Genomic DNA, 25,514 nt, shown 5'->3' with positions numbered 1-25,514 from the left:
ATCACTCACTCACCAGGCAGAGTGACGCACACACGCACAGGCAGATAGACACACACGCACGCACATGCAGACACACACAGGCAGAGACACACAGGCAGAGACACACACACAGGCAGAGACACACAGGCAGAGACACACAGGCAGAGACACACACACGCACATGCAGACACAGACGCAAAGGCAGACACACATAGGCAGATAGACACACACACACACGGGAAGAGACACACGCACGCAGGCAGAGAGAGACACAAGCATAGACACAGACTCGCAGACACAGGCAGAGAGACACAGGCAAAGCCTCACACACATAGGCAGACGCAGACACACACACAGGCAGACACACACACAGGCAGACAGACAGACACAGGCAGACACAGACACACACAGAGGCAGACACACACACAGGCAGACAGACAGACACAGGCAGACACAGACACACACAGAGGCAGACGCACACAGGCAGACACAGACACACACAGAGGCAGACACACACACACACACAAGCGAACACAGACACACGCAGGCAGACACACACACGCAGGCAGACACAGACACACAGAGGCAGAGACAGATACACAGAGGCAGACACACACACACACACACAGAGGCAGACAGACACAGAGGCAGACAGACGCAGACAGACACAGAGGCAGACGCAGACAGACACAGAGGCAGAGACACAGATGCAGAGAGACAAGAGGCAGAGAGACAGATACAAACACGCTCGCACAATCGCACGGACACGCGCATGCATCTGCAGACAATCGCACAGAGATACAAAGCTACACACGCACACACACACGCACACACACACGCAGACACACGCACGCACACGCACGCACACGCACACACGCAGACACACGCACACACACGCAGACACACACACACGCAGACACACAGACACGCACGCACACAGACACGCACACACAGACACGCACACACGCACACACACGCACACACACGCAGACACACGCACACACACGCAGACACACAGACACGCACGCACACACACACGCACGCACGGATACAGACAGAAGACACACGCACACTATCACGACAGACACACACGTGACACACACACACACGTGACACACACGTGACACACACGTGACACACACGTGACACACACACAGGGGGGAATAAAAATTGGAACACTCAACCGCAGGCTATCCCTGCGGCACTCAAACCCTCACCCCTCCAACGATGACTCACCATGACCAGTGTGTGTGTGTGTGTGCCAGTGTGTGTGCCAGTGTGTGTGTGTGTGCCAGTGTGTGTGTGTGCCAGTGTGTGTACGAGTTTGTGTGCCAGTGTGTGTGTGTGTGCCAGTGTGTGTGTGTGCCAGTGTGTGTGTGTGTGTGTGCCAGTGTGTGTGTGCCAATGCCAGTGTGTGTGCCAGTGTGTGCCAGTGTGTGTGTGCCAGTGTGTGTGTGTGTGCCAGTGTGTGTGTGTGCCAGTGTGTGTGTGTGTGCCAGTGTGTGTGTGTGTGTGCCAGTGTGTGTGTGCCAGTGTGTGTGTGCCAATGCCAGTGTGTGTGCCAGTGTGTGCCAGTGTGTGTGTGTGCCAGTGTGTGCCAGTGTGTGTGTGCCAGTGTGTGTGTGTGCCAGTGTGTGTGCCAATGCCAGTGTGTGTGCCAGTGTGTGTGTGTGTGTGCCAGTGTGTGTGTACGAGTTTGTGTGCCAGTGTGTGTGTGTGTGTGCGCCAGTGTGTGTGTGTGTGCCAGTGTGTGTGTGCGAGTCTGTTTAGGATGTATGTGTGAGTCTGTGCGTGTGAGTCAGTGCGTGTGAGTGTGTACGATGTGCGTGTGCCAGTGTGTGTGTGCCAGTGTGTGTGTGCCAGTGTGTGTGTGCCAGTGTGTGTGTGCCAGTGTGTGTGTGTGCCAGTGTGTGTACGAGTTTGTGTGCCAGTGTGTGTGTGTGTGTACGAGTTTGTGTGTGTGTGCCAGTGTGTGTGCGCGAGTCTGTTTAGGATGTATGTGTATGTCTGTGTGTGTGAGTCTGTGTGTGCGAGTCAGTGCGTGCGAGTCAGTGCGTGCGAGTCAGTGCGTGCGAGTCAGTGCGTGCGAGTCTGTGCGTGCGAGTCAGTGCGTGCGAGTCAGTGCGTGTGAGTCTGTGTACGATGTGTGTGTGTGTGTACGATGTGCGTGCGTGTGTCTGTGTGGGGAGTATGTCTTGAACAAATGGTCACGTGATCGTCAAACGAGCCCAATCAGGGGACAGTGGAAAGCGATTTAACTCCAATATCGCCACCCACCCCACCCACCCACCCACCCACTCCACCCACCCACCCACCCACAGACCTAACCCACCCCCCCACCAACACGGACAAGCCCCTCAGCTTCCTCCTCAAAATAGCCGCAAGGTCAAACGTCAAGGTTAAAGGATCACGGCCGATTTAATTCGTTAAAGAGAGGGGGGGAGGGGTCGGAGGTCAAGACTGAGTGGGGGGGGGGGGGCGGCTTTTCCTGCGCCTGCTGCTTTGTCCGCATCAGTGGTGACGTCAGTGGTGACGTCAATGATGATGTCACTGCGACTTCAATGATGATGTCAATGATGATGTCAATGGTGACTTCAATGTCACTGTGACGTCAATGGTGACTTCAATGACGTCACTGTGACGTCAATGATGATGTCAGTGACATCAATGGTGACTTCAATGATGTCACTGTGACTTCAATGATGACGTCACTGTGACGTCAATGGTGACTTCAATGATGATGTCACTGTGACGTCAATGGTGACTTCAATGATGACGCCACTGTGACGTCAATGGTGACTTCAATGATGACATCACTGTGACGTCAATGGTGACTTCAATGATGACGTCACTGTGACATCAATGGTGACTTCAATGATGATGCCACTGTGACTTCAATGACGTCACTGTGACGTCAATGGTGACTTCAATGATGATGTCACTGTGACGTCAATGGTGACTTCAATGATGACGTCACTGTGACATCAATGGTGACTTCAATGATGATGTCACTGTGACGTCAATGGTGACTTCAATGATGACGTCAATGATGACGTCAATGGTGACGTCAATGGTGACTTCAATGATGTCACTGTGACATCAATGGTGACTTCAATGGTGACGTCAATGGTGACGTCGTTGTGTGTACGTTTGGTCGCAACGCCTATTGTAATGTCGCCCCGCTAATCGCCAAACTGCCCACCCACTCGGTCAGTCACCCGCCCGGTCAGTCACCCGCCCGGTCAGTCGCCCGGTCAGTCGCCCGGTCAGTCACCCGCCCGGTCAGTCACCCGCCCGGTCAGTCACCCGCCCGGTCAGTCACCCGCCCGGTCAGTCGCCTGGTCAGTCACCCGGTCAGTCACCCGCCCGGTCAGTCACCCGCCCGGTCAGTCACCCAGACGCGGACAAAGCGGCCATCTTGATTGCGCAAACCCCCACCGCCGACTCTGAACGACGGAGAAAACTCGGCTCGTTAGGGGCGGAGGAAGAGGGGGGGGGGGCGGCAGTAGTTAGGGGGCATTTCAGTCGAGTGGGGGGGTAGGGGCAGAGGGGTGGAGGGGAGGGGGGGTCGTCGGGTGGGTCCCGTCGACCTGCCAATCAACGCTCAGAGCGCCGCCCCCCCCCCGGGCGAGCCCGGGGGAGACCTCCCGTCCCCCGTCACCCCGCCCCTGCGCTCCCGCGACCTCGACCTCGACCCCCCTCCGCCCGGCGGGGACCTGCCGTGAACCCCGCCGCGGGCGGCGGCCGCAGCCGGCTGTGCCGCGGGCGCCGGCGAGGAAGAGGAGGAGCGACGCCGGTGGTGGTGGTGGTGCGAGGGCGGGGCGGGTGAGCGGGAGGAGGAGCGGAGAGCCGGCGGGGAGGGGCGGTGCTCCCGTTCCCTCTCACCGTCACCGCCGCCGCCTCCGTCCTTGGAGCGCGAGCGATCCGCCCCGTCGCGAGCTCTCTCGCCGCGATCCTTCTCACGCTCCTTGTTATCGCCGCCACCGCCGCGCTCTTTCTCGCCGCCGCGTTCCTTATCGCCGCCGCGCTCTTTCTCGCCGCCGCGCTCCTTATCGCCGCCGCGTTCTTTCTCGCCGCCGCGCTCCTTGTTGTCTCCCCCGTCGCGGTCCCTCTCCTTGTGGTCGCCGCCGCCACCGCCTCCGTCGTCGTTCCTGCGGCGACTGCGGGAGTCGTGGGAGCGCGAGCGCGAGCGGGAGCGCGAGCGGGACCGCGAGCGGGAGCGAGAGCTGCTGCGGGAACTGCTGTGGCGGCGGCGGCGCCTGCGGTGGCGAGGGGGGGAGCGGGAGAGAGCGGGGGGAGAGGGGGGAGAGGGAGTGAGAGGGGAGAGAGCGGGGAGAGGGGGGGGGAACGGGGAGAGGGGAGGGAGGGGAGAGCGGAGAGAAAGCGGGGAGAGGGAGGGGAACGGGGAGAGGGAGGGGAGAGAGCGGGGAGAGGAAAGGGGAGAGAGGGGGGGGAACGGAAAGAGGGAGGGGAGAGTGGGCAGGGGGGGGGAGAGAGAGCGGGGAGAGAGTGGGAAGGGAGTGGGGAGAGAGTGGGGAGAGGGGGGGAGAGAGAGGGAGGAGAGAGAGGGGAGAGTGGGGAGAGGGGGGAGAGAGAGGGGGGAGAGGGGAAAGAGTGGGCGGGGGGGGTGGGGAGAGAGTGGAGAGAGGGGAGAGAGTGGGGAAAGAGAGTGGGGAGAGAGTGGAGAGAGTGGGCGGGGGGGGGCGGGGAGAGAGTGGAGAGAGGGGAGAGAGTGGGGAGAGAGAGCGGGGAGAGAGAGGGGGGAGAGGGGAGAGAGTGGGCGGGGGGGGCGGGGAGAGAGTGGAGAGAGTGGAGAGAGCGGGGAGAGAGAGGGGAGAGAGTGGAGAGAGTGGAGAGAGTGGGGAGAGAGAGGGGGGAGAGGGGAGAGAGTGGGCGGGGGGCGCGGGGAGAGAGTGGAGAGAGTGGGGAGAGAGAGTGGGGAGAGAGTGGAGAGAGTGGGGAGAGAGAGCAGGGAGAGAGAGGGGAGAGAGGGGAACGGGGAGAGAGTGGGCGGGGGCGGGGAGAGAGTGGAGAGAGAGAGTGGGGAGAGAGAGTGGGGAGAGAGTGGGCACCACTTAATTGACGTACTTCTTGACCGTGAATTTAAACGGAGCTGTTAATAAAACGGTTGTTTTTTAAAAAAACTTTTTTAAGGAGTTTATTCACCTGAAGACGATTGCTTGTGTTGCGATCGAAACGTCGCGATTTTGATTTTTCAATCAACGTAGCTTTGCCGAAAAACCCAAAGAATACATTATACACTACTATACACTACTATACACTACACTACTATACACTACACTAATATACACTACACTAATATACACTACACTACTATACACTCTACTATACACTACACTATTATACACTACTATACACTACACTAATATACACTACACTACTATACACTCTACTATACACTACACTACTATACACTCTACTATACACTACACTAATATACACTACACTACTATACACTCTACTATACACTACACTATTATACACTACTATACACTACTATACACTATACACTACACTAATATACGACACTACTATACACTCCACTATACACTACTATACACTACACTAATATACGACACTACTATACACTCTACTATACACTACACTATTATACACTACTATACACTACACTACTATACACTACACTACTATACACTACACTACTATACACTAATATACGACACTACTATACACTACACTATACACTACACTATACACTATTATACACTACACTACTATATCCACTATACTACTATACACTACACTGCTATACTAAATTGAAAATTAATATTAGAACTTATTGTTGTTGTGTGTAGTGTTGTTTTTCACCCGCACATCCCATACACTAACTTAACTAGACACACACGACAACAACAACCGCCATTCGCCACTAAGTGGCGGTGACGTCACCACGACGCTTGTGCCAGGCCATGTGCACCTTGAGGCCACGTGAAGTGTCGAACGCCCGCTGGCAGGAGGTCACGGGGCAGACCCAGCAGGTGCCACGGGTCGACTGACTGAGATGACCGAGATGACTGGCTGATGCACCACCTGTGCCCCCTACTGTGCCAACTTGCTGTGCTTTAGACACCCGGCGCTCCGCTCGTTGTTGTGAGCATCGCTCCTCCGCCCTCCGACTGCCTCCAACTGCCCAGCAGCATCCTTCACGAGCCTCCTCCACAGAGGCCGATCTTGACACCGCTGGTACCGGTCACCAGCAAGTCCACTCAGCTCCACATCCTCCCGTACCACATCCCTCCATCTCTTCTCTAGCCCGTGCCGCGCCCGTTCAGCCCCATCTATACAACCGAACAAAAGCTGTTTAAGGCATGCAGTGGCTGGGCATGTGGGCTACATGACCCAGCCAACGCAGTCTTGCCTGCCCAGATGAGCTCACCAATGGGACTTTGTCCAGATCTTTCAAGGATTTGATAGCTCCTCATACAATCCAATCTGCGGGTTAAACCCAGGATGGATCATTGGCAGGCCAGCCTAAATGTTTCTAACCGGCGAAGATGTTCCACTAGGGGAGTCCGCGTTCCGCAAGTGAAGAGAAGGGAGGAAATGACTGTGGCCAAGAAGACCTGAAGCTTCGTGCGGAGCGACAGACCAGGTAGCTTCTACGCGGCGTTACGCAACCGATGAAAAGATATTGCCGCTCGACTGATTCGGAGCGAGACCTCTGCTGTCAAACCGGAGCCGGTCATAGGCACACTGCCCAGGTATGGGAAACTCTCCACTCTCTCCACAACTGCCCCATCACCGATTGGGGGTTGTGGCGGTGGAGTGTCCGATGGTACAAAATACCCAGGCAGGTGCTTAGTTTTGGTGGGGCTGATGGTAAGGCCCCACCTCTTAGTGGCACGCTCCAGTCTCAGCAGCAGCGTCTCCAACTCCTCTTCTGAATGAGCAGCTATTACCAAATCATCGACACACGTAACCTGGTTGACCTACGCGACTTTACCGAAAAAACCTAAGAGTGGGACCAATAGGGAGCCATCCCTTGACCGCACCCGGGTATCGATCAGCCCCCCATTGTATCTGTACCAGATGGAAATTACAGCCATTGAAGGCTTCACGAACTACGTGGTCGAAATAGATGTTAAATAATGTGGGAGCCAGAAGACATCCCTGTCGCACCCCAAGGTGTACAGGGAATGGCTCTGACACCCGGCCACGTAGTTTTACCCGGGCCCGCTCACCATCACGAATGTCCTCAATGATCGTGAGCAGAGGGTCAGGGACTCCGAAAGCACGAAGAACAACCCAAAGCCCAGGCCTACTGATGGTATCATAGGCCTTGACCAGGTCAATAAAGCAGAGATGTAGGTATTGTTGGAATTCCCTACACCTCTGCTGTTGCAGGACAGAAAATATGGCATCTGTGCAGGACCGCCCTTTCCTGAAACCGCATTGGGGCTCCGCAAGCCTCTCCTCAGCGTGTCTGGCAAGGCGATGTTGAATAATCCTTGCCAGGACATTTCCCAGCACACTGAGGAGTGAGATGCCCCTGTAGTTGTTACAGTCTGTGCGGTCCCCCTTCTTAAAGAGGGGGACCACCAGGGCATCCTTCCAATCCTGCGGAACCCGTCCAGTGGTCCAGACTGTTGTTATGATGTCATGTAGGGCAGTCTGTGCACAAACGCCACCCTCCCTCAGCATTTCGCTTGGGAGATCATCTTTGCCCGGTGCCTTTCCTGGTCTCAAAGACTCCGGATCACCTTCAGTACTTCTTCAACAGATGGCACCTCAGCCAGCCACTTACAGGGGGTGACTTCTTCCAATGGTTGAGGCACCGCAGCCTCAGCAGGGTTATCCCACGAAGTTTTCCCGGCTGAGGAATTTCCCCTCCCTCAGCACCTCACAGAAATGCTCGGCTAATCTGCAAACCTCTGCCTGGGGGTCAGAAATTGGATCACCGTGCTTTCCCCTAATGATGGTAATAGGTGTGGCACTGCAAGTTACTTTTTTGTTGGAGTTAAAGAGCAATTTGTGATCGCGGGCGTTTAAGGCAGACTCCACCACCCACCCTCGCAGAGCCTCGCGGCTCTCCGAACCTGCGAACAAAGGCTGCCGGTAAGCCTCCTCATTCTCTGACGTGGGATGCTGTAGCCGATGAGAGTGGGCCTGTCGCTTTTTCTCAGCCAGCCTGAACACCTCCTCCGTCAGCCAGGGTCTCTGAGGAGGTCTGGACCGTGTACCCAAAGCAGCCATTGCAGCTGCATGAGCCACAGTTCCTATCTCTCGCCCATTTCCTCTCGGCATCAGGAGGAGTGGGGGGACGATGCCAACCCCAGCCGCAAGCGATGATGAAATTCTCGCTTGCAACTTTCATCAGCTAGCTGAGACCAGGCCACCTTAAGTTCGAATGGGGTCCTGGGTGTACACCCACCACCGGAGTGGAAGAATGGCAGGCGCATCTTACAGATGACAAGTCGATGGTCGGTGGGCAGATCAGCTCCACAGTAGGTCCTGGTGTCAAGGACATGGGCCTGCATCCGCTGGTCCGTCACTATGTAGTCCAGCAGATGTTCTCGCTTGGACCCGGCATGCATCCATGATGTTGTGTGGATGCGCCGATGCCGGAAGAGCGTGTTGGTAATTACAAGCCCATGGGGCTGCACAAAAATCTAGCAGCCTCCTACCGTTGATATTGAGCTGATCTGGCCCATGCCTTCCAATCACTCCAGACCAGGTGCCAGCATTATGACCAACTCGGGCATTGAAGTCACCCAACAAGATGACTCTGTCCCGAGGTGCCACTTTAGCCAGCACCTGTGACAGGAGGTCATAGAAGGCATCTGACTCATCGGCCTTGCTTGCATCCCTCCACGGATGTTCTTCTTTGGTGGGGGCATAAGTAACCACGACCACCACTCCTCGCCTCCGGTTGATGGGAAGGCGAGCCCAAAGTAGCCTGGGGCTTACAGCTTCCCACACCTCACCGCCACGCTCCCACGCCCCCTTCATTCTTTTGTTCAGAAGAAGAGCCACACCCTGTTGTTTGGCAGTCTCCTGCCCCGAGTAGAGAGGACTGTCCACCCCTCATGGTGGCAGGAGCCAGAACCGGTCCACCGGACCTCCTGAATGCCACAGAGATCCAGGCGGTACCGGTCCAGCTCCCGACAAAGGAGTGGCAGCCTCTCCTCCGCAGTGAGCGTTCGAACATTCCACGTGGCCATCCGCAATGGTTTTTTGTAGTTTCTGGAGGAGCCCCGAGGGTAAAGATTCCATCTCCTGGCTCCGCCAAATGGGGTTTGGCCAGGATACGTCATAGACGCCTGTCCCCCCGGGGCCTCCGGCACAAGCTTATTAATTAAGATATTTTTTGATTTGGTTGTGTGGTAATTAATTGAAGGTGGAGGGGTTACCAGCCCCTCGCACCCGTCCAGAGCCTCCATTTGGCCACTGTGGTGGCGACAAACGCCACGAGGGGAAAGGCCAATCTGAGTTGGCCCTCCCCCCAAGGCCCTGCCCACCACAGCGTTGCCGTCCGGCACCACGAGGAGGAAGGGGGTTGTTTTGCCGCACCACACACACACAGCCTGCACCATCACCACCACCCCTACCACTCCTCACTACCATCACCACCACCGCACACAGCACCATCGCCATCGCCGCCATCGCCTCCACCGCACCAACCACCACCACCGCACCAACCGCCACCACCGCCACCGCCACCACCGCCACCACCTCCACCACCACCACCACCACACCCACCACCACCACCACCGCACCCCCCACCACCGCACCAACCACCACAGCACCAACCACCACCAACACACCAACCACTACCGCCACCACCACCGCACTAACCACCACCACCGCACCCACCACCACCACCACACCCACCACCACCACCACCACACCCACCACCACCACCACCACACCCACCACCACCACCCGCACCCCCCACCACCACCACCGCACCCACCACCACCACACCACCACCACCACCACCACCGCACCCACCACCACTACCACCGCACCCACCACCATCGCCTCCACCACCACCACCGCCACCACCGCACCCACCACACCAACCACCACCACCGCACCCACCACCACCACCGCACCCACCACCACCACTGCACCCACCACCACACCCACCACCGCACCCACCACACCCACCCCCCACCACCACCACACCCACCACCGCACCCCCCACCACCACCACACCAACCACCGCCACACCCACCACCACCACCACACCCACCACCACCACCACCGCCACACCCACCCGTAGTCCCTGCGCGATCCGGACGACGAGTTGTAGGAGGCCGAAGCCGAGTACGGCTGCCCCCTGTCGCCCCCTCCCCTGTCTCCACCCCTGTCACGGTCACCGCCGCGATCGCCGCCACCGCCCCCCGCCGCGCCGCATCGAGTCGGGGGGCCGTGCGTAGCGCGCCATCTGGACCCGCATCTCGCGCCCGTCCAGGAGTCGCCCGTCCATGAGCTCCATGGCGTCCTCGGCGTCCCGCCGCTCGTAGAAGCGCACGAAGGCGAAGCCGCGGGACTCGCGCGTGTAGCGGTCGCGCGGGATGTACACGTCGCCCACGTCGCCGTGCTTCTCAAAGGCGCGACGGAGAGTCTCCGGGGAGGTGCGGTACGTCAGGTTATCCACCTGGCGGGGGGGGGGGAGAGGGAGAGGTGGGGGAGAGGTGGGGAGAGGGAGAGGCAAGGGGAGAGGGGTAGAGAGGGAGGGGGGAGAGGAGAGGGGTGGGGGAGAGGGAGGGGAGACAGGGAGGGGAGAGGTGGGTGGGAGAGATGGGGAGAGGGAGGGGCAAGGGGAGAGGGGGGAGAGGTGGGGGAGAGGGAGGGGAGAGAGGGGGGAGAGGGGAGAGGGGAGAGATGGGGGGGAGGGGGGAGAGGGAGGGGAGAGAGGGGGGAGAGGGGAGAGGTGGGGGAGAGGGAGGGGAGAGGGGAGAGGGAGGGGGGAGAGATGGGGGGGAGGGGGGAGAGGGAGGGGAGAGAGGGGGGAGAGGGGAGAGGTGGGGGAGAGGGAGGGGAGAGAGGGGGGAGAGGGAGGGGGAGAGATGGGGGGGAGGGGGGAGAGGGAGGGGAGAGAGGGGGGAGAGGGGAGAGGGAGGGGGGAGAGATGGGGGGGAGGGGGGAGAGGGGAGAGGGAGGGGGGAGAGATGGGGGGTAGGGGGGAGAGGGAGGGGAGAGAGGGGGGAGAGGGGAGAGGGAGGGGGGAGAGATGGGGGGGAGGGGGGAGAGGGAGGGGAGAGAGGGGGGGGAGGGGGGAGAGATGGGGGGGAGGGGGGAGAGGGAGGGGAGAGAGGGGGGAGAGATGGGGGGGAGGGGGGAGAGGGAGGGGAGAGTGGGGGGAGAGGGGAGAGGGGAGAGGGAGAGGGGAGAGGGAGGGGAGAGAGGGGGGAGAGGGGAGAGGGAGGGGGGAGAGATGGGGGGGAGGGGGGAGAGGGAGGGGAGAGAGGGGGGAGAGGGGAGAGGGAGGGGGGAGAGGTGGGGGAGAGGGAGGGGAGAGAGGGGGGAGAGGGGAGAGGGAGGAGGGAGAGGGAGGGGAGAGGGAGGTATGAGAGGTGGGGGAGAGGGAAATGAGAGGGAGGGGGAGAGGGAGGGGAGAGGGAGGGAGGGGAGAGGTGGGTGGGAGAGGTGGGGGAGACAGGGAGGGGAGAGAGGTGGGAGAGGGAGGGGAGAGGTGGGGGAGAGATGGGGGAGACAGGGAGGGGAGAGAGAGGTGGGGGGGAGAGATGGGGGAGAGGGGGGTGGGAGAGGTGGGGGAGACAGGGAGGGGAGAGAGGTGGGAGAGGGAGGGGAGAGGTGGGGGAGAGATGGGGGAGACAGGGAGGGGAGAGAGAGAGAGGTGGGAGAGGGAGGGGAGAGGTGGGTGGGAGAGGTGTGAGAGAGGGAGGGGAGAGGTGGGGGAGAGATGGGGGAGACAGGGAGGGGAGAGAGAGGGAGGGGAGAGAGGGGGGAGAGATGGGGGAGACAGGTGGAGGAGGGGAGGAGAGAGGGTAAGGAGATGGAATGAGAGAGAGAGAGAATGAGTGTGAGGTGAGTTGGTAAATGAATTAATTGAACGAGCTCAAGCCTATGTGGTGTAACCAGGTCGGAATCAGAGTGTTGCATTCATGCTGGAGGAATCAGATGAGCTATGAATCTCTGTTTTCACAAATGTCTCGTTGAGACCTTTGAAGAGGGAGCAGTGGGTGTGTGTGTGTGGATGAATGTGTGGGTGAGTGAGTGAATGAGTGAGTGGGTGAATGAGTTGGTGAGTGAGTGAGTGAATACTTCATTGAGTGTGTTGAGTGGGTGAGTGAATGAGTGGAAACATAATTGAGTGGGTGGGTGGGTGAGTGAATGAATACATTATTGAGTGCGATGAGTGAGTGGGTAAGTGAATGGGTGGGTGAGTAGATGAATGAGTGGATACATTATTGAGTGATGAGCGAGTGGGTGGGCGAGTGAATGAGTGGGTGGGTGAATGAGTTGGTGAGTGAGTGAATACTTTATTGAGTGTGATGAGTGGGTGGGTGAGTGAATGAGTGGATACATTGACTGATGAGCGAATGAGTGGGTGAGTGGATGAATGAGTGAATACATTGAGTGGGTGAGTGAATGAGTTGGTGAGTGAATACTTCATTGTGTGAGTTGAGTCGGTGAATGAATGAGTGGATGAATGAGTGAGTGGGTGAATGAGTTGGTGAGTGAATACTTCATTGAGTGTGTTGAGTGGGTGAGTGAATGAGTGGATGAATGAGTGGATACATTATTGTGTGTGATGAGTGAGTGGGTGGGTGAGTGAATACTTCATTGAGTGTGTTGAGTGGGTGAGTGAATGAGTGGGTGAATGAGTGGATACATTACTGAGTGTGATGAGCAAGTGGGTGGGTGAGCGAGTGGGTGGGTGAGCGAGTGGGTGGGTGAGTGAATGAGTGGGTGAGCTGAGATGGTGAGTGACAAGAGTTTGGGTTGATTCTGTGCAACCTGAGCTCACTGAAGAATCTTAGGCAAAACAATTAACAAGTTCAGCGACAAAGCATTGACAAAACGCCGCAAAATCAACTGCCTCATCGCCTAGGAAATAGAAGCTAGAGAGATGTTAACTACCTCACCTGGTATACAGGAGGTCGTGGGTTCGATCCCAACCCTGATGCCTGTTGCTGTATATTTGGAGTCAGGGTCTCTCTCTCCTCATCGTCATCACGGAGCCTAGGGAGATGTTAACTACCTCACCTGGTATACAGGAGGTCGTGGGTTCGATCCCAACCCTGATGCCTGTTGCTGTATATTTGGAGTCAAGGTCTCTCTATCATCATCACGGAGCCTAGAGAGATGTTAACTACCTCGCCTGGTATACAGGAGGTCGTGGCTTCGATCCCAACCCTGATGCCTGTTGCTGTATATTTGGAGTCAGGGTCTCTATCATCATCACGAAGCCTAGGGAGATGTTGACTACCTCGCCTGGTATACATGAGGTCGTGTGTTCGATCCCAGGCCTGATGCTGTATATTTGGAGTCAGGGTCTCTCTCATCATCATCATCATCACGGAGTCTAGGGAGATGTTGACTACCTCGCCTGGTATACAGGAGGTCGTGGGTTCGATCCCAACCCTGATGCATATCAAGAAGAATTTATAATATTTAGCATTTCCCATAATTATGCTAAATTCCTCTTGATATGCAAATTCCTTTGCATAGGCGCTCTTCCCCCTTCCAACCCAGCAGCTTAAATATACGCTGCCAAGCCTGGTGGTGTTTCATTCGGACGCTGTCTTTCCGACAGACGCTGTTCTTCGCCTGAGGAACGGCTGCTTGAGTTGTGGCCGAAACGTCGTGACAATTCTATTTTATAAAGTTGTATTTTTATTATTTTATTATTTCCCTTCTACGTGACGACTTTACCGCAAGAACCAAGAAGAAAAAGCTCCGATATCATTATCATCAACACGTGGGAATTTAAATGAGTATCCAAATACTCTAACAGAGACCCATATGGAACTATAGAGACCCATAGAGCCACAGGTACCCATAGAGACCCATAGACCCACAGAGGCCCATATAGAACTTTAGAGACCCAAAGCCCCACAGAGACCCATACAGAACTTTAGAGACCCAAAGACCCACAGAGACCCATACAGAACTATAGAGACCCATAGAGCCACAGGTACCCATAGAGACCCATAGACCCACAGAGGCCCATATAGAACTTTAGAGACCCAAAGCCCCACAGAGACCCATACAGAACTTTAGAGACCCAAAGACCCACAGAGACCCATACAGAACTATAGAAACCCAAAGACCCACAGAGACCCATATAGAACTATAGAAACCCAAAGACCCACAGAGACCCATACAGAACTTGAGAGACCCAAAGCCCCACAGAGACCCATATAGAACTATAGAGACCCAAAGCCCCACAGAGACCCATACAGAACTTTAGAGACCCAAAGCCCCACAGAGACCCATACAGAACTATAGAGACCCAAAGACCCACAGAGACCCATACAGAACTATAGAGACCCAAAGACCCACAGAGACCCATATAGAACTATAGAGACCCAAAGACCCACAGAGACCCATATAGAACTTTAGAGACCCAAAGCCCCACAGAGACCCATATAGAACTATAGAAACCCAAAGACCCACAGAGACCCATACAGAACTTTAGAGACCCAAAGACCCACAGAGACCCATACAGAACTTTAGAGACCCAAAGACCCACAGAGACCCATACAGAACTTTAGAGACCCAAAAACCCACAGAGACCCATACCGAACTTTAGAGACCCAAAGACCCACAGAGACCCATACAGAACTTTAGAGACCCAAAGACCCACAGATACCCATATAGAACTATAGAGACCCAAAGCCCCACAGAGACCCATATAGAACTATAGAAACCCAAAGACCCACAGAGACCCATACAGAACTTGAGAGACCCAAAGCCCCACAGAGACCCATATAGAACTATAGAGACCCAAAGCCCCACAGAGACCCATACAGAACTTTAGAGACCCAAAGCCCCACAGAGACCCATACAGAACTATAGAGACCCAAAGACCCACAGAGACCCATACAGAACTATAGAGACCCAAAGACCCACAGAGACCCATATAGAACTATAGAGACCCAAAGACCCACAGAGACCCATATAGAACTTTAGAGACCCAAAGCCCCACAGAGACCCATATAGAACTATAGAAACCCAAAGACCCACAGAGACCCATACAGAACTTTAGAGACCCAAAGACCCACAGAGACCCATACAGAACTTTAGAGACCCAAAGACCCACAGAGACCCATACAGAACTTTAGAGACCCAAAAACCCACAGAGACCCATACCGAACTTTAGAGACCCAAAGACCAACAGAGACCCATACAGAACTTTAGAGACCCAAAGACCCACAGATACCCATATAGAACTATAGAGACCCAAAGCCCCACAGAGACCCATATAGAACTATAGAAACCCAAAGACCCACAGAGACCCATACAGAACTTTAGAGACCCAAAGACCCACAGAGACCCATATAGAACTATAGAAACCCAAAGACCCACAGAGACCCATATAGAACTATAGAAACCCAAAGACCCACAGAGACCCATACAGAACTATAGAGACCCAAAGACCCACAGAGACCCATATAGAACTATAGAAACCCAAAGACCCACAGAGACCCATACAGAACTTTAGAGACCCAAAGACCCACAGAGACCCATATAGAACTTTAGAGACCCAAAGCCCCACAGAGACCCATATAGAACTATAGAGACCCAAAGACCCACAGAAACCCATATAGAACTTTAGAGACCCAAAGCCCCACAGAGACCCATATAGAACTATAGAGACCCAAAGACCCACAGAGACCCATACAGAACTTTAGAGACCCAAAGCCCCACAGAGACCCATATAGAACTTTAGAGACCCAAAGACCCACAGAGACCCATATAGAACTATAGAAACCCAAAGACCTACAGAGACCCATATAAAACTAGAGACCCATAGACCCACAGATAACCATAGAAACCTATAGATGAATACTAAACCAAGTTTATGTTTCCATTTAAAGCTTCTTTCGTGACTGCAGGGAGACTCATCTTCTTGGTTCTTTCGGTAAAGTCACGTAGAAGGGAAATAATAAAATAATAAATATAAACATAATAAAATACAATTCCCACGACGTTTCGGCCACAACGCAAGCAGCCGTCCCTCAGGTGAAGAACAGGTCTGTCGGAAAGACAGCGTCTGAATGAAACACCACCAGGCTTGGCAGAGTATATTTAAGCCTGGTGGTGTTTCATTCAGACGCTGTCTTTCCGACAGACCTGTTCTTCACCTGAGGGACGGCTGCTTGCGCTGTGGCCGAAACGTCGTGAGAATTGTATTTTATTATGTTTTATTTTTATTATTTTATTATTTCCCTTCTACGTGACTTTACCGAAAGAACCAAGAAGACACGTTCATGTTGCCAGATGTAAAATGCCCTCACAGGGCTGCTGTGTGAATCTTCATCAGAAGCTACCTGTGCCATCGCAAATGATAGCACCTCAAGAAAGTGGCTGATACCATCATAAACACCACGTGGGAATTTATAGCAGCGGCAAAATGCCCTAAACGAGTGTTGATACACTCCGATAGACCCATATAGAAGTATAGAGACCCATACAGAACGCTAGAGACCTAAAGACCCACAGAGACCCATAGAGAACTATAGAAACCCAAATACCCATACAGAATGATAGAGACCCACAGAGACCCATATAGAACTATAGAGACCCAAAGACCCACACAGAATGATAGAGACCCACAGACACCCATATAGACCTACAGAGACCCATATAGAACTATAGAAAGACCCATACAGAACTTTAGAGACCCACAGAGACCCACAGAGACCCATACAGAACTATAGAAACCAAAAGACCCACAAAGATCCATATAAAACTACAGAGACCCATACAGAACTATAGAAACCCATATAGAACTAGAGACCCAGACCCACAAAGACCCATATAAAACTACAGAGACCCATACAGAACTATAGAAACCCATATAGAACTAGAGACCCAGACCCACAAAGACCCATATAAAACTACAGAGACCCATACAGAACTATAGAAACCCATATAGAACTAGAGACCCAGACCCACAAAGACCCATATAAAACTACAGAGACCCATACAGAACTATAGAGACCCATAGAGACCCATATAATACTATAGAGACACATAGAGCCACAGATCCCACAGAGACCCATATAGATTTGTAGAGAGACCCATACAGAACTATAGAAACCCAAAGCCCCACAGAGACTCGTAGAGCCACAGAGACCCATACAGAACTAGAGACCCATATAGAACTATAGACCCAAAGTGCCACAGATACCAAAAGATCCATATACCTAGACACCCATAAACCTACAGAGACCCAGACCCACAGATACTCATAGAAACCCATAGACTCATACTAAACCATAGAAACCCATAGACTCATACTGAACCATACAAACCCATAGACTCATACTAAACCATAGAAACCCAAAGACTCATGCTAAACCATAGAAACCCATAGACTCATACTAAACCATAGAAACCCATAGACTGATACTAAACCATAGAAACCCATAGACTGATACTAAACCATAGAAACCCATCGACTCATACTAAACCATAGAAACCCATAGACTGATACTAAACCATAGAAACCCATCGACTAATACTAAACCATAGAAACCCATAGACTCATACTAAACCATAGAAACCCATCGACTCATACTAAACCATAGAAACCCATCGACTCATACTAAACCATAGAAACCCATAGACTGATACTAAACCATAGAAACCCATCGACTAATACTAAACCATAGAAACCCATAGACTCATACTAAACCATAGAAACCCATAGACTCATACTAAACCATAGAAACCCATAGACTCATACTAAACCATAGAAACCCATAGATTAATACTAAACCATAGAAACCCATAGACTCATACTAAACCATAGAAACCCATAGACTCATATTAAACCATAGAAACCCATCGACTCATACTAAACCATAGAAACCCATCGACTGATACTAAACCATAGAAACCCATCGACTAATACTAAACCATAGAAACCCATAGACTCATACTAAACCATAGAAACCCATAGACTCATACTAAACCATAGAAACCCATACTCATACTAAACCATAGACTCAAACTAAACCGTGTTTATGTTACCAGCTGTAGAAATGCCTCATCCAGCCGTGTATCTTCATGTATCAAACAAAAGCTGTTACCTGGCAATCGCACGCACCGATAGCAGCTAAGAATCTTCATTTAAATGTTCCACAAATAAAAAACTAAAACACATATCCCCTTGCAAAAACTCTCCTCACCACAACCAACAACAACCACCACCACCACCACAACCAACCACAAACAAACGACGTATCCGCGTTAAATAAATGTAATAAAAAAGCGAGGGCTTTTCCAAGTGTTATAATTTGTCGTCGAAAATTATTTAATTGTCAACTTAAAAAGATCATTTTTGTAACGACGACGACGGAAAGACCGCGGCGGCGAACAGGTTGGGTTTCGTCGATGGGCGCGTCGTGCAAAAAAGTCGCCGCGTAGAATTATTTACTCGGAGATGTTTGCGGACACATTGTTTTCGTCGTGTTAATTGGCAACTCTGCAAAAGGTTGGCCGGTTTTCACGTCTTTTATTATTAGCGAACTAACGCGCCTGCGGCCTAGTCGGCGCAGGCTTTTTTTGCCGAGGCCTACCGCAGGCTTTTTCGCCGAGGCCTACCCGCAGGCTTCGCTAGGGCCTAGACCAACCACCACCACCTCCCCCCCCACCCACGTGTGAGGCGAACGCATCAATTTTTTTTTTTAAACCGCAATTTTTTTGGATTCGTTTCAAATAACAAAAGCTAATATATACACGTTCGCGATTACCCCGAAAATAAATTTCGTCGTTCTCGACCTGCGTTTTATTTTCAACGCCTCAGCGAGCCGCGTGGAGGGGGCGGTTTTAAGCGGCGCCTTCCGAGCTCGCGCGGCGGGGGCCCCAACGCGGCGGTGGATTCAGGCAAGAGGGGGGCTTCGTGTAAAGTAGCCCAGGCCGCGCGGTCGTGTCTCTCTCTCTCTGCATCTCTCTCTCTCTCTGTCCGTGTCTCTCTCTGTCCGTGTGTCTCTCTCTGTCTCTCTGTCCGTGTCTCTCTCTCCGTGTGTCTCTCGCGTCTTGTCCCATACCTTGAGCGTGTACATGTCCTCCACGTCGGCTGGGGGCCGTTGGTAGCTCATGTTGGCTGTCGGCGGAGGCTCGTACGAAGGAATCGTTGGTCACACGGCCCTTGTTGACGACGCGGCAGACGGAGTGAACAACAACAAACAAACAGAATTATCTCGGCTGAGGAGAAAGACGATGATGGTGGTGGTGGTAGTTGTGATAGTTGTGGTGGTTGTGGCTCTCGGGGTAGTGCCGCTTTCCCGCGCAACAAAAGCGCGCGCGCGCACGGGGAGGCGGGATGAGGGCTGGGGTGGAGAGGGGAGGGGCCGGAAGCGGAAGTGGGGGGTGGTTGGGGATGGGGGGGGGGAGGGCCGGAAAAGGAAGCGGGGACTATAATTCACTGTGGGTTTCTATGGGTCTCTATGTATCTCTATGGGTCTCTATGAGTTTATGCATCTCTATGGGTCTCTATGGGTCTCTATGAGTCTGTATGGGTCTCTATGGGTCTCTATGGGTCTCTGTATCTCTAGGTATCTCTATGGGTCTCTATGAGTCTCTGTATCTCTATGTATCTCTATGGGTCTCTATGAGTCTCTGTATCTCTATGGGTCTCTATGAGTTTACGTATCTCTATGGGTCTGTATGCATCTCTATGGGTCTCTATGGGTCTCTGTATCTTTATGGGTCTCTATGGGTCTCTATGGGTCTCTATGAGTCTCTGTATCTCTATGTATCTCTATGGGTCTCTATACATCTCTATGGGTCTCTATGAGTTTATGTATCTCTATGGGTCTCTATGTATCTCTATGGGTCTCTATGAGTTTATGTATCTCTATGGGTATCTATGTATCTCTATGCATCTCTATGGGTCTCTATGAGTCTCTGTATCTCTATGTATCTCTATGGGTCTCTATGAGTCTCTGTATCTCTATGGGTCTCTATGAGTTTACGCATCTCTATGGGTCTCTATGTATCTCGTTGGGTCTCTATGTATCTCTATGGGTCTCTATGAATCTCTGTATCTCTATGGGTCTCTGAGTCTCTGTATCTCTATGGGTCTCTGAGTCTCTGACTCTCTATGGGTCTCTATGCATCTCTGTATCTCTATGGGTCTCTGTGTATCTCTGTGGGTCTCTGTGTATCTCTGTGGGTCTTTATGCATCTCTATGTATCTCTATAGGTCTCTGTATCTCTATGTATCTCTATGGATCTCTGTATCTATATGGCTCTCTATAGGTCTCTATGGGTCTCTATGAGTCTCTATGTATCTCTATGGGTCTCTGTATCTATATGGGTCTCTATGTATCTCTATGTATCTCTATGGGTCTCTATGGGTCTCTATGGGTCTCTATGTATCTCTGTGTATCTCTATGGGTCTCTATGCATCTCTATGAGTCTCTGTATCTCTATGGGTCTCTATGTATCTCTATGAGTCTCTATCTCCATGGTCTCTATGCATCTCTATGAGTCTCTGTATCTCTATGAATCTCTATGTATCTCTATGAGTCGCTGTATTTCTATGCATTTATATGAGTTTCTGTAAATGGGTCTCTATGCATCTCTATGGGTCTCTATGTATCTCTATGGGTCTCTGTGTATCTCTATGCGTCTCTATGTATCTCTATGGGTCTCTGTATCTCTATGGGTCTCTGTGTATCTCTATGCATCTCTATGGGTCTCTGTGTATCTCTGTGTATCTCTGTGGGTCTCTGTGTATCTCTATGGGTCTCTATGGGTCTCTATGCATCTCTATGGGTCTCTGTGTATCTCTGTGTATCTCTGTGGGTCTCTATGTATCTCTATGTATCTCTATGGGTCTCTATGGGTCTCTATGGGTCTCTATGTATCTCTGTGTATCTCTATGGGTCTCTATGCATCTCTATGAGTCTCTGTATCTCTATGGGTCTCTATGCATCTCTATGAGTCTCTGTATCTCTATGGGTCTCTATGTATCTCTATGAGTCTCTATCTCCATGGTCTCTATGCATCTCTATGAGTCGCTGTATTTCTATGCATTTATATGAGTTTCTGTAAATGGGTCTCTATGCATCTCTATGGGTCTCTATGTATCTCTATGGGTCTCTGTGTATCTCTATGCGTCTCTATGGGTCTCTGTGTATCTCTGTGTATCTCTGTGGGTCTCTGTGTATCTCTATGGGTCTCTGTGTATCTCTATGGGTCTCTGTGTATCTCTGTGGGTCTCTATGTATCTCTATGGGTCTCTGTGTATCTCTGTGGGTCTCTGTGTATCTCTGTGGGTCTCTATGTATCTCTATGGGTCTCTGTGTATCTCTATGGGTCTCTGTGTATCTCTGTGGGTCTCTGTGTATCTCTGTGGGTCTCTGTGTATCTCTGTGGGTCTCTGTGTATCTCTGTGGGTCTCTGTGTATCTCTATGGGTCTCTGTGTATCTCTATGGGTCTCTGTGTATCTCTGTGGGTCTCTATGTATCTCTATGGGTCTCTATGAGTCTCTGTATCTCTATGGGTCTCTATGAGTTTACGCATCTCTATGGGTCTCTATGCATCTCTATGGGTCTCTATGTATCTCTATAAATCTCTGTATCTCTATGAATCTCTGTATCTCTATGGGTCTCTGAGTCTCTGTATCTCTATGGGTCTCTATGAGTTTACGCATCTCTATGGGTCTCTATGCATCTCTATGGGTCTCTATGTATCTCTATAAATCTCTGTATCTCTATGAATCTCTGTATCTCTATGGGTCTCTGAGTCTCTGTATCTCTATGGGTCTCTGAGTCTCTGACTCTCTATGGGTCTCTATGCATCTCTGTATCTCTATGGGTCTCTGTGTATCTCTGTGGGTCTCTGTGTATCTCTGTGGGTCTTTATGCATCTCTATGTATCTCTATAGGTCTCTGTATCTCTATGTATCTCTATGGATCTCTGTATCTATATGGCTCTCTATAGGTCTCTATGGGTCTCTATGAGTCTCTATGTATCTCTATGGGTCTCTGTATCTATATGGGTCTCTATGTATCTCTATGTATCTCTATGGGTCTCTATGGGTCTCTATGGGTCTCTATGTATCTCTGTGTATCTCTATGGGTCTCTATGCATCTCTATGAGTCTCTGTATCTCTATGGGTCTCTATGCATCTCTATGAGTCTCTGTATCTCTATGGGTCTCTATGCATCTCTATGAGTCTCTGTATCTCTATGGGTCTCTATGTATCTCTATGAGTCTCTATCTCCATGGTCTCTATGCATCTCTATGAGTCTCTGTATCTCTATGGGTCTCTATGCATCTCTATGAGTCTCTGTATCTCTATGAATCTCTATGTATCTCTATGAGTCGCTGTATTTCTATGCATTTATATGAGTTTCTGTAAATGGGTCTCTATGCATCTCTATGGGTCTCTATGTATCTCTATGAGTCTCTATCTCCATGGTCTCTATGCATCTCTATGAGTCTCTGTATCTCTATGGGTCTCTATGCATCTCTATGAGTCTCTGTATCTCTATGGGTCTCTATGCATCTCTATGAGTCTCTGTATCTCTATGGGTCTCTATGTATCTCTATGAGTCTCTATCTCCATGGTCTCTATGCATCTCTATGAGTCTCTGTATCTCTATGGGTCTCTATGCATCTCTATGATTCTCTGTATCTCTATGGGTCTCTATGTATCTCTATGAGTCTCTATCTCCATGGTCTCTATGCATCTCTATGAGTCTCTGTATCTCTATGGGTCTCTATGCATCTCTATGAGTCTCTGTATCTCTATGGGTCTCTATGCATCTCTATGAGTCTCTGTATCTCTATGGGTCTCTATGTATCTCTATGAGTCTCTATCTCCATGGTCTCTATGCATCTCTATGAGTCTCTGTATCTCTATGAATCTCTATGTATCTCTATGAGTCGCTGTATTTCTATGCATTTATATGAGTTTCTGTAAATGGGTCTCTATGCATCTCTATGGGTCTCTATGTATCTCTATGCGTCTCTATGTATCTCTATGGGTCTCTGTATCTCTATGGGTCTCTGTGTATCTCTATGCGTCTCTATGGGTCTCTGTGTATCTCTGTGGGTCTCTGTGTATCTCTATGGGTCTCTGTATCTCTATGGGTCTCTGTGTATCTCTATGCGTCTCTATGTATCTCTATGGGTCTCTGTATCTCTATGGGTCTCTGTGTATCTCTATGCGTCTCTATGGGTCTCTGTGTATCTCTATGGGTCTCTGTGTATCTCTGTGGGTCTCTGTGTATCTCTATGGGTCTCTGTGTATCTCTGTGGGTCTCTGTGTGTCTCTGTGGGTCTCTGTGTATCTCTATGGGTCTCTGTATCTCTATGAGTCTCTGTGTATCTCTATGGGTCTCTGTGTATCTCTATGGGTCTTCATGCTTGTGGTAGTAGTGGTGGTGATGGTAGTGGTGGTGGTAGTAGTGGTAGTAGTGGTGGTGGTAGTAGTGGTAGTGCCGGTGGTAGTGGTGGTGGTAGTGGTGGTAGTGGTGGTGGTAGTGGTGGTGGTGGTGGTAGTAGTGATAGTTGTGGTAGTGGTGTTGGTGGTGTTGGTGGTAGTGGTGGTAGTGGTGGTAGTGGTGGTGGTAGTGGTGGTAGTAGTGGTGGTGGTGGTGGTAGTGGTGGTGGTAGTAGTGGTAGTAGTGGTGGTGGTGATGGTAGTGGTGGTGGTGGTAGTAGTGGTGGTGGTGGTGGTAGTAGTGGTGATGGTAGTGGTGGTGGTAGTGGTGGTAGTAGTGGTGGTGGTGGTGGTAGTGGTGGTGGTAGTAGTGGTAGTAGTGGTGGTGGTGATGGTAGTGGTGGTGGTGGTAGTGGTGGTGGTAGTGGTGGTAGTGGTGGTGGTGGTAGTGGTGGTGGTAGTGGTGGTAGTGGTGGTAGTGGTGGTGGTGGTAGTGGTGGTGGTAGTGGTGGTGGTGGTAGTGGTGGTGATGGTGGTGGTAGTGGTGGTAGTGGTGGTGGTAGTGGTGGTGGTAGTGGTGGTGGTAGTGGTGGTGGTAGTGGTGGTGGTAGTAGTGGTAGTGGTGGTGGTGGTAGTGGTGGTGGTAGTGGTGGTAGTAGTGGTGGTGGTAGTAGTGGTGATGGTAGTGGTGGTAGTGGTGGTGGTGGTAGTGGTGGTGGTGGTAGTGGTGGTGGTAGTGGTGGTGGTAGTGGTGGTAGTGGTGGTAGTTGTGGTAGTGGTGGTAGTAGTGGTGGTTGTGATAGTGGTGGTGGTAGTGGTGGTGGTAGTGGTAGTGGTGGTAGTGGTGGTAGTGGTAGTGGTGGTGGTGATGGTAGTGGTGGTGGTGGTAGTAGTGGTGGTGGTGGTAGTGGTAGTGGTGGTAGTAGTGGTGGTGGTAGTGGTGGTGATGGTAGTGGTGGTGGTAGTGGTGGTGATGGTAGTGGTAGTGGTGGTAGTGGTGGTAGAGGTGGTGGTAGTGGTGGTGGTAGTGGTGGTGGTTGTAGTGGTGGTGGTGGTAGTGGTGGTGGTAGTGGTGGTGATGGTAGTGGTGGTGGTGGTAGTGGTGGTGGTGTTAGTGGTGGTAGTGGTGGTGGTAGTGGTGGTAGTGGTGGTAGTTGTGGTAGTGGTGGTGGTAGTGGTGGTGGTAGTGATGGTGGTAGTGGTAGTAGTGGTGGTGGTGGTAGTAGTGGTGGTGGTAGTGGTGGTGGTAGTAGTGGTGGTGGTAGTGGAGGTGGTGGTGGTGATAGTGGTGGTGGTAGTGGTAGTAGTTGTGGTAGTGGTGGTAGTGGTGGTGGTGGTGGTAGGTGTGGTGGTGGTAGTTGTGGTCGTAGTGGAGGTGGTGGTGGTGGTAGTTGTGGTGGTGGTAGTGGTGGTAGTAGTTGTGGTAGTGGTAGTAGTGGTCGTAGTGGTAGTTGTGGTGGTAGTGGAGGTGGTGGTAGTTGTGGTAGTGGTAGTAGTGGAGATGGTAGTGGTGGTAGTAGTGGTAGTAGTGGTGGTAGTGGTAGTAGTGGTAGTAGTGGTGGTAGTGGTAATAGTGGTGGAGGTAGTGGTAGTGGTGGTGGTAGTGGTGGAGGTAGTGGTGGTGGTGGTAGTGGTGGTGGTAGTGGTGGTGGTGGTGGTGGAGGTAGTGGTGGTGGTAGTAGTGGTGGTGGTGGTGGTGGTAGTAGTGGTGGTAGAGGTGGTAGTGGTAGTAATGGTGGTAGTGGTGGTATTGGTAGTGGTAGTAGTGGTAGTGGTGGTGGTAGTGGTGGTGGTGGTAGAGGTGGTAGTGGTGGAGGTAGTGGTGGTAGTTGTGGTGGTGGTGGTAGTGGTGGTAGTGGTGGAGGTAGTGGTGGTGGTGGTAGTGGTGGTAGTGGTGGTAGTGGTGGTACTGGTGGTGGTAGTGGTGGTATTGGTAGTGGTGGTAGT

At 52.1% G+C, this 25,514-nt stretch overlaps 1 protein-coding gene across 1 annotated transcript; it reads right to left on the bottom strand.

Annotated features, from left to right (window-relative positions):
• Positions 1-2,316: 2,316 nt before the first annotated feature.
• Positions 2,317-19,268, bottom strand: LOC144952695 (uncharacterized). The gene is made up of 3 exons (XM_078883173.1): positions 19,218-19,268; positions 10,241-10,611; positions 2,317-4,238 (listed from the first exon to the last, which is right to left on the bottom strand). The coding sequence occupies exons 1-3, from the start codon at positions 19,266-19,268 to the stop codon at positions 3,584-3,586; spliced, it is 1,077 nt and encodes a 358-aa protein (XP_078739299.1). The 3' UTR covers positions 2,317-3,583.
• Between the last annotated feature and the right edge of the window lie 6,246 nt (positions 19,269-25,514).

This window comes from Lampetra fluviatilis, chromosome 69 (genome assembly GCF_964198595.1).
Source record: "Lampetra fluviatilis chromosome 69, kcLamFluv1.1, whole genome shotgun sequence".
NCBI lineage: Eukaryota > Metazoa > Chordata > Hyperoartia > Petromyzontiformes > Petromyzontidae > Lampetra > Lampetra fluviatilis.
Note: the sequence above shows the minus strand (reverse complement) of the source record. Positions and strands in the feature narration are given on the sequence as shown.